The sequence below is a fragment of the Delphinapterus leucas genome, chromosome 5 (genome assembly GCF_059928025.1).
Source record: "Delphinapterus leucas isolate spDelLeu-1000000601 "Yukka" chromosome 5, BTC_Dleu_Yukka2, whole genome shotgun sequence".
Taxonomy (NCBI): Eukaryota; Metazoa; Chordata; class Mammalia; order Artiodactyla; family Monodontidae; genus Delphinapterus; species Delphinapterus leucas.
In genome coordinates, this window is record NC_143133.1 from 107,892,563 (window position 1) to 107,911,521 (window position 18,959).

Sequence of the window (18,959 nt, forward strand, 5' to 3'; positions counted from 1 at the left end):
TTAAGGATGACACTGAAATACCTTCCTAGCCTGTGATGTTCTCAGTAGTTTAAGAGGAGTATTTTTCACCTTAGTATTTTAATAACTGCTTCCATGTTGATGTACTAAATACCCATGTGCAGCATGCATCTTTATGACTTACAAGTTTCACAGGACTAATGATGAGGATTTGGAGTCCCTCACAGATATTTATCATTCTGAGTCAGCCCACAACTCAGCAGAAACATATTCAAAGCTACTAATGAGGCTTCCCTGGTGGCGCAGTGGTTGAGAGTCTACCTGCCGATGTAGGGGACACAGGTTTGTGCCCCGGTCCGGGAGGATCCCATGTGCCGCGGAGCGGCTGGGCCCGTGAGCCATGGCCACTGAGCCTGCGCATCCGGAGCCTGTGCTCCGCAACAGGAGAGGCCACAGCAGTGAGAGGCCCGCGTACCGCAAAAAAAAAAAAAAAAGCTACTAATGATTCAGCCTAAAGCAACAGAAACCAGGTTCTGAGTCATGCTTAGTCTTAGGACGACTTTCCATCCGTTATGTTTAATATAAACATTAACAAGAACAATCTGAATTACAGTTAGAATTTATGATGCATTTACTGAAACCCAGACTTTAGAAATTCCCTGAGTAATTGCAGTGATAAGAACATTATAACCAACATTATAATTCTAAATGTCTCTATCATGAGTAAAAAAAAAAAAAGTTTTGTTAATGTCATTTTGTTTTTACAACTTTAAAATACACTCATTAGGTACATTTTTTAAAAACAGTGTTTATTTTAGACATTCAATTTAGGGATGCCTAGGGGTATTTAAGTGTTGTCAGATACTCCGAAGTCCCAGAAGTCCCGTTTTTCACATCCCCTATAAGGAATTCAGAGTCAGATGCAGGAGTATAAATAGAAAGGGACTGAACAGTCTATAATCGTTGAATTATGTTTGGGCAAGTGGTACTCCTTGGCTAAACATCAAAAGGGAAGTGTCATAAGGGCCAGACAAGCCTGGAATAATAATATTTTATCTGATTCATCTCTCCCCAATGCTAGACACAAAGGCAAATATGTGGAAGAGAATGTAAGTAAATTTCAAGTCTTAGCTGGAGATTCTCTTCAAAGCAGGAAAAAAAAATACATATATATACATCTATAAATCTACACATACACACACACACATTTATGACATTGCTGGGACTTCCCTGGTGGTGCAGTGGTTAAGAATCCTCCTGCCAACGGAGGGGGCACGGGTTCAATCCCTGGTCCAGGAAGATCCCACATGCTGCAGAGCAACTAAGCCCATGCACCACAACTAATGAGCCTGTGCTCTAGAGCCCACGAGCACAACTACTGAGGCCGTGTGCCACAACTACTGAAGCCCGCGTGCCTGGGGCCCGTGCTCCGCAGCAAGAGAAGCCACCGCAATGAGAAGCCCGCACACCGCAACAAAGAGTAGCCCCGCTCGCCGCAACTAGAGAAAGCCCACGTGCAGCAACAAAAACCCAATGCAGCCAAAACATTTTTTTTAATTTATGACATTGCTTTAAGAAACTGACACGGACACACACAAATGGCTTTAAGAGACTGGTTTTAAGAAAGAGGTGGCTAAATGCACAGGGACTCCAAAGGCCTTCTGTTCTGGCAGAGAATTCAGTTCTCCCCAGTAACGTGCATCCTCGCAGGACTTGGGACATTCCAATATTTTCCTAAATGCTGTCTCACTGCACTACTATAGTCACCCTGCTGGACAATTAGGAAGAGAACTTTTGCTCCAATTTACAGATGAGGAAACTGAGGCTCAGAAAACTCAAGTTACGAGCAGGCAGCCAAGGGGGGCTCCAAACAAGACCACTGCCGTCCACCGCACCCTCCTGCGTCTAAAAGCCTGCACGGCCTGCAGACTCTCAGTGAGATCTGAACAGCCACCACTGTGAGAACTCCAGCCCTGCGGTGCTCAAAGGGCCCACCACAAGCTGAGAGATGCTGTCAAAAGTTGCTCTCAGAATGCAAAACTGAAATATGTGAGAAATGCAGATCCCACATACAAAGTGAATGCCACAAGCTCTCTAAATAAAACGTCAGCATCATGATTTAGCAGGACTTCAAATATGAGAAACCAACCCTCTTCTCTCCCCTGCCCCCAGAACTCCTGGAAACGTGGAATTTATCGCTGGTCTCTCATAGTTAACTCTGACAGGGCACCGCCAGGCTGTAACTCACGGCATTAATGGCCACCCCTGTGCTCCCTGACACAGTGACCCATACATCTCTGCTGGCAGGGGTTTAAATTATGACACTGCGGCCAGAGGAGGGGATGCAAATCAGATGTCTGAATGCTCTGGTGTTCAAAGACCCAATTCTCTTTTAAAGTAGCAAGACGTTGGCAGTCCCTCTGTGTATTTCCTTTTAGTGCCTCGATGGCACTTTTTCACGCCAACCTGCTGACTCTATCTAGGATCAGCCGAGGGGTCCAGTTAGGTTTCCAAAGGCAGGCACATATTCTACTTGGATATGCGCAGCTAAGGGTCTCCAAAGCCTGACCCCACGGCCCTTTCATGTCACACATTAGCCTCATCCCGACATCAGTTTTATCATCTCCCTTCTCTGCCCTTTGGGCAGCACAGCGGGGTTAGAGCAGGTCTCGGAGTGGGGCGGACATTCATCCAGGTGGGGCAGGTGGGGCAGGTGGGGCAGGTGAGGCACTCAATTCCAATCTCCTGCCTACATTCTGAGACTCATCCTAACGGGGACTGATGTCTCCAACTGCTATCTTCCCTTGATGTGTAACAGCAGAAGAGGATGAGGGGCGGTTTTCTGAGATTCTGCATACAGTAAGGAACTGTGAGTGGAAAAGAGGGGAAATGGGGTGAGAACGGAATCAGTGAGCTGGGAAACGGGCACCCTGGGGTTTACAGGGAAGCTCACTCACCCTTCCACCACCCTCCTCGCCGGCTGGGCCCCCGCAGTCAGAGCCAGGTGGCGTGGGCACTGTGGTAACCACTGGTCCTTGGGCCCCGTGGCCCCGTGCTCTCAGAGAACGTCAATCACAGCGGCCACTGCGGTGACGTGGGCCGTGGAGAGCAGGGGCGTCCTCGTGAACACCTCGGCACTGTGTCTGGCTCTGCGGGGGGAAGCCTTATCCCCTCTGCCCCCGGCCAAGTTCTGTCAGTGGGGGAGGGGCGGGGCCAGCCCAGACTGCAGCCGCAAGGTGCAGAAGCAGCCCGTCGAGAGGAGGGAACCCCACGCCCTCACGTCCACCCAGGGGCCTGGCTTACCGCTGCCTCCATTCCTCCTTAGAGTTCACATAACACATCTTGTTTTACAGAGCAGGGGTGTTTACTTTCCTAATAGGAACAAACAGAAATGAAACATATTCCCTCAAGGCAGGAGACAGTAAGAAAAAAAACCTCACATACTTTTTAAGTGGACACTTGGAAATTATCAAATGGTATTAACCAAAAGGCGAAATCGATACCCTGGATTAGCAGAAAGCCCCAGGACGGCCCCAAAGCCTAGTCCATTCAGTTGTTATTTGCGTGCTGGGCGTATGAGGCAGGCTGTGGAGACTTGTGTTTGAGGGCCAGCTGCTGGTGACCTAGGTGACCATGGTGGTCAGTCACCAGCCATCTACCCACGTCCACTGTGTGCTTCCTCGGCCCTGGGGATATAAAGTAACCGAAACACAGACCTTGCCCCGTTAGTGCTTACGACCTAGAGAAGACAACAGACAAGTAAACGATAAAATCACTGCACCACGGCAAGTGCAGCAAAAACCAGAGGTGGCCATGACTGACTCTGCCCAGGGAGCCTGGGGTGATATCAAGAAGACAGGCCTCGGGCTTCCCCGGTGGCACAGTGGTTGAGAGTCCACCTGCTGATGCAGGGGATGCGGGTTCGTGCCCCGGTCCAGGAGGATCCCACATGCCACGGAGCGGCTGGGCCCGTAAGCCATGGCCGCTAAGCCTGCGCTCCGCAACGGGAGAGGCCACAACAGTGAGAGGCCCGCGTACTGCAAAAAAAAAAAAAAAAAAAAAAGGAGACAGGCCTTGCTCAGTATCTTACAAGATGAACGTGTTTGCCACGTTGCTGGGGGACAGGATGCTGCAAACAGAGACCAGTGTGGACACCAACAATGAGGCGTAATGCTGCTGAGGAAGTCAAGTCTTCGCCAACTTCTGGACCCGGGGAAACCTGTGCTTGGATGCACACGATATGGGAGACTCAGATAGGCTCACCTGCCAAGCAGTAACGATGATGATGGTGACGCTCAGCCCTGAAAGGTGGAAACAGAGAAGCCAAGAGTCCTGTGTGCGTTTGGGAGATGTGTGTGTGCAGAACTCCCAAATCGCCTTCTCTAAAATTTCTCTACAATGTAGACATGAGGACTGTCCCCATTAGCAATGTTTGGTTTGAAGGCCACCATGAGGTGAGTTAAATATGGCTTGAAGGTGAGTGCCATGCTGGCCAGATGGGTAGGGAAGAGAGTAACAGGAGAAGAGGCTGGAAAGGTAAACTGGAACCAGATTATGAAGCTGAGTGCATATTAGAATAAGACTTTCATCTGTAGAACAACAGGACAAATGAGACTTTTAAACAAGAAAAGTTAGCATATCTGGGTCTCAATTTCCATATCTGTAGAGCTGAAATGAACGGACTAGATCATTTCCAAACTTCCGTCCTGCACAGAAACGAACGCTTGTGTTCTACTGCTGTCTCCTACAAGCCTCTAATTCTGTTTCTGTCTCCAATTTATTCTTCAGAATTTTTTGCCTCATAAAATAATTTTCCTGCTCACCTTTCTTCAGTTAGCACCATCCATCAAATCGTAAATGAAAATATGTTTTCTAATGTCTGGTAAACAGTAAATGCAGAAGTGCAGATCAATTCGAGAAATCCATTAACATTTTATGGTCATTGACTTGAGTCAGGCTGATTTTCTAGATTTAAATCCTCTCAGCCCCGTATCTGCAGGGCTGGTATAGACTTTAAAATGTCATTGGGGCTTCCCTGGTGGCGCAGTGGTTGAGAGTCTGCCTGCCGATGCAGGGGACACGGGTTCGTGACCCGGTCCGGGAAGATCCCACATGCCGCAGAGCGGCTGGGCCCGTGAGCCATGGCCGCTGAGCCTGCGCTTCCGGAGCCTGTGCTCCGCAACGGGAGAGGCCACAACAGTGAGAGGCCCGCGTACCACAAAAAATAAATGAATAAATAAAATAAAATGTCATAGTCTGCATATGATTATTTGCATGCAATTACTGTCACTTTAAAGGGAGAGAGGCCTGAGTTGGAACAGAAAAGGCAGAGATGACGTACCAAGAGGTTCTCTGGCTTGATGTCTCTGTGCACAATGCTGAGGGCATGGAGGTACCTGAGGGCGTTGGCCAGGTTGTACACCATGGCACTGCCATCTCTCTCAGTGTACTTGGTTGAAGAAGTAATTGCATCAAAGAGATCTCCACCCTAAAGGACACATAAAAGAACATATCAAAACATCGACAGTGGGGACTTCCCTGGTGGCACAGTGGTTAAGACTCTGCACTCTCAATGCAGAAGGCCAAGGTTCGATCCCTGGTCCGGGAACTAGATCCCACATGCATGCCGCAACTAAGAGTTTGCATGCCACAACTAAGGTGCCTGTGTGCCGCAACTAAGGAGCCCATCTGCCATAACTAAGACCCAATGCAACCAAATAAATAAATAAATAAATATTTTAAAAAGCAAAACAAACCAAAACATCAACAGTGGCAGTTCTATGAAGGTAACAAAGAAAGCTCATCAGCCTGGAATAGATGAAAAAAATGACACAAGTGCCACTAAAATTGATGATTATAAATAATGGAAGTTTCAAGGTAGCAAAACACTTTTCCAATTAGGTCCTTCAAGAATATTGTACGTCTTGGGATTTGTCATCAATGAATTCTCTTGAAATCTCTCCATCCTCTTACTTTGACCAATTCCATCACCAGAAAAAGCTCAGTAGCTGTTTCCATCTCCTCAACCAGCATGATGATATTTGGATGCTTCACTCTGCGCAGTATCGACACTTCGTTCTCAATCAGATGCTCCTGTCAAAAAGCGTTTAGAGAGGTAGATCAGAAATTACAGAACCCTCTGCTCTATCCCTGTGTTCTGGAGGACAACGCAGGCTGTAGATCTGACACTGAAGGAACAGAGACAAACCACACCCTGGCCCAGCTGGTGTCCCTAGGGACAGGACAAGTCAGCATGACACCTCATTGCAACTAACAGAAAGACATACTTCAATACATCCCTCGAGGAGTTCCCTGGTTGCGCAGTGGTTAGGAGTCCGCCTGCCAATGCAGGGGACACGGGTTTGAGCCCTGGTCCGGGAAGATCCCACATGCCACAGAGCAACTAAGCCTGTGCGCCACAACTCCTGAGCCCACGTGCCACAACTACTGAGCCTGTGTGCCACAACTACTGAAGCTCACGCGCCTAGAGCCCATGCTGTGCAACAAGAGAAGCCACCATAATGAGAAGCCCGCACACCGCAAAGAAGAGTAACTCCCGCTCACCGCAACTAGAGAAAGCCCACACGCAGCAACAAAGACCCAACACAGCCAAAAATAAAATAAATAAATAAATTTATTTTTAAAAAATACATCCCTCAAAAGGCTCGGCATGCTATCTGGCACATAAAACACACTCCTTTCTGTCTCTTCTTTATTTCTAACACCTTAAGAGGTTGTGATGCTATGAAAGCTTGTGTACGCCACACTGTGCTTTGCAGTTCAGCTGGAATCACTTTTCCCTTTCAGTATACACTCAGAAATAAAGACTAGGCATATAAGGAAATTTGGCATGCTTATGGGATACAACTTCTAGCATTACAAACATTTTTAGTTTTTAAACTATTACCAATATGAATTTGAATTTCATGTTGAAATTCATAAAAAAGAAACTTTCTTCTTCTATGATTGGGTATGAAATCATTCACCAGATGGATGTTCCTTATCATCTTGTATTTCAGAAATCAGGAAACATATAGTACCATGGGGACCATCACTTCTCTGAAAACACCACCTGATTATCAGTCCTGGTGAGTAATGCAGTTGCGATCAGCACTGTAGCAAAACGTTTACTCACGGCATTATTATTTTCAATACACCAACCCATGAATCATGAGCAACAACTGGTCTATTTTATTATGAGACATTAAAATCTCTCAACGATGTCATATTTGTTAATCCTCATTAACTGTAATAATAAATTTTTTAGAATTTAGGAAATGCTCTATAAAAATTGCTAATTGCCCTATTACACACTCTAGGTTTTCAAATATAGCTTTTATAAAATTTACCTTATAAGAGCTATCATTTGCTACCTAAATATTCAATACACCTATATGCATATATTCATGTTATATGTTCGTGTGTGTGTGTGTGTGTGCGCGCGCGCTTCCCTCTTACCGCCCCTTTTGCCTCCTTTGCTCTCATGAATTTCAGTGTTCTGCTGCAGTAGTAAGATAATTATCTCTAGTTCAGGATACCATTTATGGTTCCTCTCATCTTCATGCATCCATGTATACATGTATTTTTACTCAAAGCCATCTCAAATGCTTTTCGACAACAGGTGGAAGTATGAATTATAACAGATGAATAACTAACGTTCAGAGAAAATCTGTTGCTGGCTGCTGCTCGTGGTGGGTGGTGTTTCTCGAGCATTGAATGCACTGTGTTTGTCCAGGTAGTCACTCGGTAAATGTTGGAAGATGACGGTGCAAATGCTGAACCAACATGGGGGAAAGAAAAGAACCAACATGATCTAGGAATCTAGTCACTATCTGTCAGTCGCTGTGCAAGGTACTTGTGTAATGTCTTAACGCTCATCCTTAGAACAGTCCTTGGAGGCGGGGTGCACACCTAGGGTCCTGACATCCCAGTCCAAATTTTTTGTACTGTACAATATCAGCTTTCAAAGGGGGAGGCTTTAGTCAAAGTTGTAATTTTTCAAAATGATAGCTGCAAAGCTGAAACTATTCAATTCCTTGAAAAGATAGGAACTAGAGGTAGTCTCACACCAACTTGGGAGTCAAGGCAGAACCACACCAGGCTCTGTACAGGAAGAGAATCTATGCCCATTAATGAGCAGGGCTGGGAAGACTTAGACTGGCTTTGGGGTCAGCAGACAGGGAAGAACAGTGGTTCTCAGAACCTAGCCAACCACAGCTGGGAGGCCACAGGGCCCCCTACGTGGTTCCAGTCCCACAGGGCAGCAGCAGTAGGCAGCAACAGAGCCCTGGTCCCCTCCCAAGGGAAGCAGCTGTGCAGCCAACTCCTCGTGGCCACAGAGACAAAGGAAAGATGCAGCAAACCCTCCACATTTGTACACCTGTTTAGAAGCCTTTGGCTCATCTGTGCCAACCATGTCCTTAATCACAGTAACAAGCAGAGGCGGATGTACCTTTGTGAACATGTAAAGGCAACCAAATGAGTTTATTTCACTCTGTATGAAGCCGAGACGACATGGTAGTAAAATGGGTGTTTGATTTTTAAGCTAAGTGGAACTATCACGTCAGTTCTCCTCCCTCCTCCCCATTTCCCCCAGGTTGGGAGAGTCTATAAATTTACCTCTCTTCAGGGGCTCTGTCTGTGATGCTAATTTAGAGTGACATGTAAAATAATCCCCATCACCAGTACCCCAAGAATTCGCTCAAATTGGAGCTAAAATAAGGAGTCTACCACATACGGAGACTACACCTCCCCCAAGTTATCTTTTTCATTAAAAGGCACAATAGAGAGTCTTCTGAGACGCATTGTGGAACTTCTCCCAGGGCCTCTGGGCAGTGTTACATTTCAAACATTAAGTGAATATTGCAACATTTTCTCCACCATTATTTATTATCTCGGCTTACTGTATGCTACTCAACAATGGCTAGTATTCTATGCACATAGTGAAGGTTTTTGCTGGGATGTGGGAGCTATTAGCCTTTGTTTCCCAACCTCTGACGATGCATGTAAATACGTCTTTGAAGGAACAATCCTCTTTTTAACGTAAACCATCCTCAGAAGCAAAACAAAACAATGCACAAAAATCTTTACAAACGTTATCTTCCTATTTCTTATGCAACCCGTATGTAATCTTTGTTTCTAATATATAAAAATGCTCTCTAGGTTACATTTTCCAGGGAAATATTTTTAAATACAACGTGAACATCACTTTTGTCTTGAACTGCACTGAACTTGCATTATTCAGTCATCTACCATTATTTATGTTAAGTGATTCATGATTCTAACTCCAAATAATTTACACATGAATCATTTCATGGCGGTGTTCCATGGTTTTGTATGTGAGAGTAAATGACAAAGAAAACTGCTCACTTGGCAAAGGATACCGCCCTATCCTTGGCCAGGGTGGTTTTTAACTGACAAAAGAGAGAGAGAGAGAGACAGCCAGAGAGAAACAGATTCACGGAATAAACAGCTCTCTCAAACCAAACGAATCATCTTGTCTCCAGTCCTTCCCTCCTGTGTCCTTTGTCTCACTGAATGAACCTGGCTGCCCAGAGCAGACAGGAATTCCACCTGGACCCTCCTTCCTGCATCCTCCTGCACAGCCAATCAATCACCACCGATCCCTGCCAGGTCAGCCTTCTCAATAGCCTCGGGATATATCCATTCCCATTTTATCCCTTTTGCCAATCTCTTATCTAGACCTCCAGGCACTTGCACAGGCGGTTTTGTCTGGAGCTCTCTTTCCCGGCTTCTTGGTGAACTCCTATTTACCCCTCAGCACCACATGAGACCTCACCTCCTCCAGGTGGCCTCCCCTGCTCAACTGTGACTGGGTTAGGAGCCCCTCGAATTTGTTCTCAGTGCCCCTGCGCTCTGCTCCAACCACAGCCCTCACCCTGCTGTCCTGGAGCTTTCTGTTTACCTCGCCCTCCAGCAACTAGCACAGTTTGTTCAGAAGTGCTCAAGAAAGCGGAAGACATAAACACATCATGCCTGCCCTCGGTCAACAGTGGCTTTACAGCTGGTATATATATTGTGGGGTGAGTACTGCTGAGGATCATGCAGTGAGAGAGATGAGATGCTCAGATCACTACATGTAATTTCTGCGGTAGATGAGTGTGGTTGGTTGAATAACGGCCACACAAAGTTACCAAGCCTTAATGCCTGGAACTTGTTAATATTACTGTATTTGAAAAAATGTCTTTGGAGATGTGATTAAAGATACTGCAACGAAGAGATAACAGTGGATTATCTGGGTGCCATCACAAGTGTCTTTATGAGACAGAGGGAGATTTCACAGACAAAAGAGGAAAAACAGACACACAGAAGAGAGGGAGGTGAAGGCGGAGGCAGGGTTTGGAGTGATGTGGCCACAAGCCAAGGAATACTGTCAGCCACTAGAAGCTACTTAGAATCAAGGTACAGATTCTCCCCTAAAGCTTCCAGAGGGAGTGTGCATTTCAGACTTAGCCGCCAGAACTGTGAGAAAATAAATTTCCATTATAAGCCAGTAAGTTTGTGGTAATTTATTCCAACAGCCTCAGGAAACTAATACAATATACATTTGGATTTATGTCCTGCCTGGACCCATGTCATGTAGATAATGAATGCAGAACTCCGGGAAGAGAAGGAAGGACCACTTCTAAGCACCACAACAGAAAGCTCAGGGCTTCATACACTATGGGAATTCAATAAATATTTAGAATGAATATTATTTAGAATACCAAACTTGGAAGAATTCTTAAATTTACAAACACCATAGCCTTCTCAAAAGCCTCCTTAAATTTGGCCCCAAGGTAGATCTTGCAAAAATCTCCTACGTGGCATGTAAATCAATAAAGTTACAACACTCCTTCACAACATACACAAAAATAAACTCAAAATGGCTTAAAGACTTAAATATAAGACAGGACACCATAAAACTCCCAGAAGAGAACACAGGCAAAACATTCTCTGACATTAATAATAGCAATGTTTTCTTAGGTCAGTCTCCCAAGGCAATAGAAATAAAAGCAAAAATAAACAAATGGGACCTGATTAAACTTATAAGCTTTTGCACAGCAAAGGAAACCATAAACTAAACAAAAAGACAACCTACAGACTGGGAGAAAATATCTGCAAAAATGATGCGACCAATGAGGATTTAATTTCCAAAATATATAAACAGCTCATACAACTCAATAACAAAATAACAAACAACCCAGTCAAAACATGGGCAGAAGACCTAAACAGACATTTCTCCAAAGAAGACATACAGATGGCCAATAGGTACATGAAGGGATGCTCAACATCGCTAATTATCAGAGAAACGCAAATCAAAACTACATTCAGGTATCACTTCACATCAGTCAGAATGGCCATCATTAAAAAGTCTACAAATAATAAATGCTGGAGAGGGTGTCAAGAAAAGGGAACCCTCATACACTGTTGGTGGGAATTTAAATTGGTGCAGCTACTACAGAGAACAGTATGGAGGTTCCTTAAAAAACTAAAAATAGAGTTACCGTATGATCCAGCAATCCTACTCCTGGGCATATATCCAGAGAAAACTCTAATTTGAAAGGATAATGCAGCCCAGTGTTCAAAGCAGCACTTCCAAGACATGGAAGCAACCTAAACATCCATCAAAAAATGAATGGATAAAGAAAATGTGGTACATATATACAAGGGAATATTACTCAGCCATAAAAAGAATGAAATAATGCCATTTGCAGCAACATGGATGGACCTAGAGATTATCATACTAAGTGAAGTCAGACAGAAAAAGACAAATACCATATGATATCACTTACATGTGGAATCTAAAATATGACACAAATGAACGTATCTACAAAACAGAAACAGACTCGCAGTATAGAAAACAAACTTATGGTTACCAAAGGGGAAAGGGGGTGGTAGAGGGATAAATTAGGAGTTTGGGATTAACAGATACAAGCTACTACATATAAAATACTGGGTTGGCCAGAAACTTTGTTTGGTTTAAAGTAAAAATAAAAGACACATTTTCACGAAGAACTTTACTGAACAACATATTCAGTAACCGAATGAACTTTTTGGCCAAACCAGTAGATAAACAACCAGGCCCTACTATATAGCACAGGGAACTACTGTATATTCAATATCTTGTAATAACCTATAATGATAAAGAATATGAAAAAAAATACATATGTATAACTGAATCTCTTTGCTGTAAACCAGAAACTAACACAACATTATAAATCAATTTAAGAAAATCTCCTACTGAGGGACTTTCCTGGTGGTCCAGTGGCCCACACTCCCAGGGCAGGGGGCCCAGGTTCGAACCCTGGTCAGGGAACTAGATCCTGCATGCATGCCGCAACTAAGAGTTTGTATGCTGCAACTAAGAGTCCGCATGCTGCAATGAAGATCCCGTGTACCGCAATGAAGACTCAGCACAGCAAAAATAAATAAATAATAAATAAATAAATATTTTTTAAAAAGAAAAAGAAAACTTCCTACTTGGAAGAACCCAACATGCTTTCCATCTTCTGGGCCTCTACTCAGGCTGCGCTGGCCGCCTCAAAAGCTTTTCTGTCATTACTGCCTACTCAAGCCGTACCTACTGCTCAAATCCAGCTCGAATGCTTCTTGCTCTAAGGCATCTCCACTGAGCGCCTACTTCTCTCTCATGTGCTACCCTGAACTCCCATAACACTTTTACGTAACTGGTATTGTTAAATTACCTTATTCCTAGCACAGTATCTTGCACAAACGTCAAATGTTAGGTAAACAAGTGAATTAATCTTGTACATTACAGAAAAGCAAACAGAAAACCGGAGGTTAAGAATTTTTCCCAGGTTCTTATTATAGGAACAAATGCGTAAGTTGAACTTGGAGAGGGATCATGGTAGATTGGCCAGTGTAGACTGGCTGTGCAACCAACTAGCCCAAAGGTCCAATCACTGCTCTGCTTCTGTGTGACTTTTGGGAAGCTATTTAATTTGAATTTCTGTTTCTTTATCTGTAAAATCAGTACATCTGTTTTGCAAGTCATTAAAGATAATGTGCAAAATTTCTGTATGTCCAAGCCTGGACAGATAATACATTTTGATAAATGGATAGATAATACATTTTGGATAGATAATACATTTTGATAAATGGCTGATATTATTTTCATCATTATTACTTTTCTGTATACAACCCACAAGGCAGAGGTAACGAACGATGCCCCCGAAGAGTGGCTGAATACCTCCCCTTAGATTTTGTTTTAAAAAAGCAAATTCTGGGCTTCCCTGCGTGGCACAGTGGTTGAGAATCTGCCTGCCAATGCAGGGGACACGGGTTCGAACCCTGGCCTGGGAAGATCCCACATGCCGCGGAGCAACTGGGCCCGTGAGCCACAACTACTGAGCCTGCGCATCTGGAGCCTGTGCTCTGCAAGGAGAGGCCGCAACAGTGAGAGGCCCGCGCACCGCGATGAAGAGTGGCCCCTGCTGCCAAAAAAAAGCAAATTCTCTATATCAATTTTTTTCCTAAATATAAACTTTAGTGGAAAAATCTACCTATTTAGAACAAGTATGGGATTAACAGATACAAACTACTTTACATAAAACAGATAAGTAACAAGGATTTACTGTATAGCACAGGGAATTATATTCAATATCCTATAATAACCTATAATGAAATATAATCTGAAAAAATTACTGAACCACTTTGCTGTACAACTGAAACTAACACAATATTGTAAGTCAACTATCCTTCAGTTTTTTTTTAAAGTTTTAATATTATAATTTTATATAGTCAATGTGGAAATAATTGTTCAAATAAGCAAAATATAAGGATGGAAATAAATATATGATCGTGAATTATAAAAATAAAATGACATTCAATAACAAAGAAAAATAAGATCCAAATGTTTGAAGTGACCTATTCATTTGCCTCAACACTTAGTGTACCAGACTGAATTTTTTTGCATAAAGATTTTTTTTCAACTACTGAGACAGCTGCTTAAATTTTAATCATGTAAACAATATCCTTACCAGAGCAATTATTTTTAAACTTTTTTGAAAAAATACTTTAATACAGTTGGTTAGAACTTGGCTCCCCAAATTATGATACATTCTGCTTAAATCACACAATACCAGATACAAAGAGCAACACCTACTTACATATGGAGACAGGCTTTGCAGCTGAAAATGTAATAAAATTGTTAGCACAATAACTGAACACACATAGAATTATTTAAAGAAAATTACATTTAGAAAAACCCTATTCAAAGAAAAGGGGGGCATTTTGCACAGACTCTGCTTCATTAGCTGTCACAATGTAGTAAAAAAAAAAAAAAGTATATGACACATTTGTCTATTGGATTTTCCATTCTGGGTCTCTGAGAAGACTCTTCTAACACTGTATCATAATATTTTAAGTTTCCTGTTAAAAATACACAATTTTGTAAATGTCTGATGAAGAATAGTTTTAGGAGTTCCATAAGTATAAAACCACTACTATCACGTCAAATCCTCCTAGCTATAACTTCTGAATTCCTCTGGCATATTAATAATATTGACAGTTAACACGTGTTAAATTCTTGTTATATACTGGTACTTTTCTACATGTTTTCTATGCCTTAATTCAATTAATTCACAATAACCTATGCCTTCGATATTATTAACAACTGCATTTTATAGGAAGAAACAGAGGCACAGAGGGGTTAACTAATTTTTCCAAGGTCGTACAGCAAAAAGAGGCAGAGCCAGGATTAAACTTTATACAATCTGGCTCTAGAGTAGTACTGTTCAATAGAAATGTGATCCACATATGTAAATTTAAGTTTTCTAGTAGCCATGTTAAAAAATATAAAAAGCAGGTAAAATATATAACTTATTTAACCCAATATATCCAAGATATTATCATTTCAACATGTAATCAAATACAAAAGATATTAATGAAGTATCTTAAATTCTTCTTTCTGCATTAAGTCTTCAAAATCTGTTGTGTTTTACACTGAGAGTACATTTCAGTTCAGACTGGCCATACTTCAAGTGCTCAGCACCACAAGCGCGAGGAACTCAGAGTTGGACCATGAGATCTAGAGCCTTCTCTTTTTTTCAATTAATTTATTTATTTATTTATTTTTGGCTGTGTTGGGTCTTCGTTGCTGTGCGTGGGCTTTCTTTAGTTGCGGCGAGCAGGGGCTACTCTTCATTGCGGTGCACGGGCTTCTCATTGCGGTGGCTTCTCTTGTTGCGGAGCATGGGATCTAGGCACACAGGCTTCAGTAGTTGTGGCTCGCGGGCTCTAGAGTGCCGGCTCAGTAGTTGTGGCACACAGGCTTAGTTGCTCCGCAGCATGTGGGATTTTCCCAGACTAGGGCTCGAACCCGTGTCCCCTGCATTGGCAGGTGGATTCTTAACCACTGCGCCACCTTCTAGGGAAGGCCCTAGAGCCTGCTCTCTTAACTGCTACGCTACTTGCCAGAAAGGAATCTAAAAAGGTCTTTGTCATCACTATTGTAGAATATTTATCCTTTCAAACATAGTTGAAATGGCAGTAATCTAGCAGCGTTCTATCATTTGATTTTTTTCCCAGTCCCATCTTCAGAGTAGGACAGAGAAAAAAGTCCATCCATTTGGGGAGACAATCCATGGTGTTTCTGCACATCCCACATCATCTTTAGTTACAAACTGTCTTTCCAAGTATGTCTGTATAGCAAACATCCTTGGAAGACAGAGACAGGGTCTCCCCCAGGGGTGGAGGGCGATTTGTTTCCTGACCATGATAATAAAAATAATGCTCTCCTCTGGGGCAGAGGCTGGGTAGGATGCTAGTGGCCCCCTCATAAGATTGGGGGGTTCCTAAGCTTGGGGGTCCTCCACTGTGACACAAACCCACTGTGTGGACAGCATCCAGCTGGGCCCCTCTGCATCACTTCTGTGGGCTTTGGGAACCAGTGCAAGCATGGAGCTCATGCTATCTGCTATGGCACCAGTAGTAGTTTTTGTCTGACCCAGGAATCTTGTGTCTTCTGCCACATCTACAAAGCTGGAAGGCTAATTTCTTAGTTTGAGAAGTCTCAGAACCCTCACAGTTCTTGAGGCACCTTTTGTGTGTTGCTGGGTTTTGATATAGACATCTCCCAGAGAGAAGAACTTGTATTTTTCAATGGTTAGGACAGAGATCAAATCAATTTACTGTTTTAGGATTAAGGTTTCTGAAAAATGGCAGGGGAAAAAAAAGCTTGATAAGGTTTCCCCCGCTACTATCAGCAGACTATTCCTATTACGATCTTGTCAAATCACCACGTAAATTCCTTCACCGCAGTAAACACCTCTAAGTTTTTTTCAGTTTCTTTTACAGAACAGTTATGTATACTGTACCTTTCCACAACATTTGGCTTTGTCTATAATCTTTAGGGCAAACTCCTTTCCTGTGGACCTATGGAATAATCAGAGGAAGGCCATTTAAAGACATAAATCAAAGACACCATCCATCCTGATTTCCTCTACAGCACAGACCCAGGGAAAAAAGAGTGGCTTCCTTCTCTATACACCAGAGAGGATGCTGAGTGGGGTCAGGGAGAAAAATACCCACAAAAGATTTTTTTAAAACCCACAAAGCCACACTGTCAATCTCCTTTTATAAGTATTAATCATTACAATATTAAGTAACTCACATATTTAAAGTATTTAAATTCTGTTGTATCAGACTTGGACAAGAAGCTGTTCTTCCATACTTAAATCTCTAAAGTAGTTCTCTTAGGAGACAGAATAAAATTAAGAAAAATGAATCAAAGTAACAGAAAATTTTCTTTTATCAATGTCTTTACATGAGTCCATTAGTCACTAATTAGCCCATAATTCAAAACTGGAAAGTCCCTAGACTTTCAGTTTCTATTTCTCAGCCAAAACTCCACTTAGGATCTGGTGCCACCTTATCCACACCTTCAAACGTCCATATCTGGTACTAGAGATGTCATTCATTTGACACAAGAGTCCTGATGTTGTTATTTAACTTTTAATCACCTTTAGTATAATTTAATCTGAACATGTCAAAAATACATCTTTTAGAATAGGAAAGCAGTTCAAGAAAGAACACTGTGGTATTCTTGGAATAGGTTAGTTCTCTCAAGCACAAGCTGCTTTTGCCAGGTGGTCACAGTACACACTGATGAGACCGACCTTGGAAGAATAACTTTTATTTAAACTGCTTTTCCATAATAGAAACCAAACACTGCCTCAGATTTCTAATGAGTCTTTAGAAGTCATATTTTAGATGCTTGTTGCTTGAGCAGCAATCTGTGTACCAGAGCTAAGCAGAGGGGCTTAGAAGACAGGGAGCTACTTTGTGTACCATATAAGGAGCAGTAAAGCTTCACTGGAGATGTAGCAGAACAAGAAAACTGTAGTCACCAGAACTTTCTGGAAAACTCCCCCTCACCCATCTCCCACCATCACAACAAAAATTACCACTTAGAACAGCTAGAATAACAGGCTATAAACACAAAGACTCTAATCTGAGTCTTTTCCAGTTTTAATATTGTTTACAAAAGGCCTGGAATGTAAAAGAATGGATTTGTTACCATCTGAGAAATTAGGACCTTAAACAAAATAAGGCTGGACAAGCAAAAATATAATTTTAATATGAGCAAAAGTTGGCTGATTCTGATACTGAATAAAGTCAGAGCTCATGTATCCTGAACTACTGATAATATGCAATTAATTATTAGCTGAGAGGGTTAATGACTTACTATAAGTACAGCACTGAGAATAGAGCCTGGCACAGAAGTGCTATAGGAGATTTTTTTTTTTTTTTTAACGAATCGTACTCTTTCCCATTTTTCTCTGGCTCATGGATGAGACCTGATATATCTCCCAAAGTACAAAGCAGGTTTATATTCTACATGTATACATATATTTTCCCCTGTCAAGTTGCGTGTGGGCATGCAAAACACCAGCCCTAAGAGTAGACTCTTTAAGAAGGGCTTTCGTTCATTCAGATAAGAATAAACTCCAAAGGAGAAACGTATGTGTCGGTGAACAAACGATTATCCTCACTACCCACTCACCGGTCCATGCACTCTTTGACTACTGCAAAGTTGCCATCACCAATAACCTTCCCGATTTTGTACTTCTCAAGAAGAGTTGACGATTCAGAGCACCTGTTTCCATTCACACCTGCAAAAAAGGATAAACACAAAGTCTAGTGAACACATCACATTTCACCTTGATTCCTACAGATTGGTGAAATAATAAATCACAGTGGAGTTATTTCTAAATCTGTGGTAAAACTAAAGAAAATCCTCTGAGCGTATTCTCTGAATAGAACACCTGAACCACCAATTTCCTTTTGGCCTTGTTGGTTGGAATCAGAAACCAACAAAATCAATAAACCTGACAAATCCCTGAAATATCAGCTGAAAATAAGTGATTAGCTTTGGGTAAAAGGGAAGTCTAACCAAAACTCCGTAAACTTTTTGTCAACTCTGGAGAAAGGGGGAGGGGATGATGATGGGGACTTGATCTTAGAAATTTTCTCTTCAAGATTTTCTAGTAGGGCTTCCCTGGTGGAGCAGTGGTTGAGTCCGCCTGCCGATGCAGGGGACACGGGTTCGTGCCCCGGTCCGGGAAGATCCCACATGCCGCGGAGCGGCTGGGCCTGTGAGCCATGGTCACTGAGCCTGCATGTCCGGAGCCTGTGCTCCGCAACGGGAGAGGCCACAACAGTGAGAGGCCCGCGTACCGGAAAAAAAAAAAAATATATATATATATATATATATATATTTTTTTTTTCTAGTAAAGAAAATTCTGGCCACTTAGGTATACCTTGTTAAGGCTAATTTCTGGCTCAAAGTGTCCTCAAAAAGGAGAGGGGGGAGGGGCAGGAGAAGGAAGTGGTTAAGATCGACCACTTTTCACAATGTAACCCCAGTGCCCTGTACATAGCTGACATCAAACAAAGAAACCCACTTAAAGTTATCTAAGAACAAGGAAAGTCTACATTTAGGAATTGTGAGCAGATTGCAATTAAGGAAAAATAAA

General features: G+C 42.6%; 1 protein-coding gene across 6 annotated transcripts in view; it reads right to left on the reverse strand.

Annotated features, from left to right (window-relative positions):
- Nucleotides 1-18,959, reverse strand: part of DCLK2 (doublecortin like kinase 2) — a 157,619-nt gene that overhangs the window by 21,231 nt on the left and 117,429 nt on the right. For all 6 annotated transcript variants that reach the window (XM_022599727.3, XM_022599726.3, XM_022599725.3 and 3 more), the window contains 4 exons: nucleotides 17,987-18,095; nucleotides 16,299-16,356; nucleotides 5,932-6,051; nucleotides 5,300-5,446 (listed from right to left, as the gene is read on the reverse strand). In XM_022599727.3, coding sequence (XP_022455435.1) covers nucleotides 5,300-5,446; nucleotides 5,932-6,051; nucleotides 16,299-16,356; nucleotides 17,987-18,095 — 434 coding nt within the window. The remainder of the gene's footprint in view (nucleotides 1-5,299; nucleotides 5,447-5,931; nucleotides 6,052-16,298; nucleotides 16,357-17,986; nucleotides 18,096-18,959) is intronic.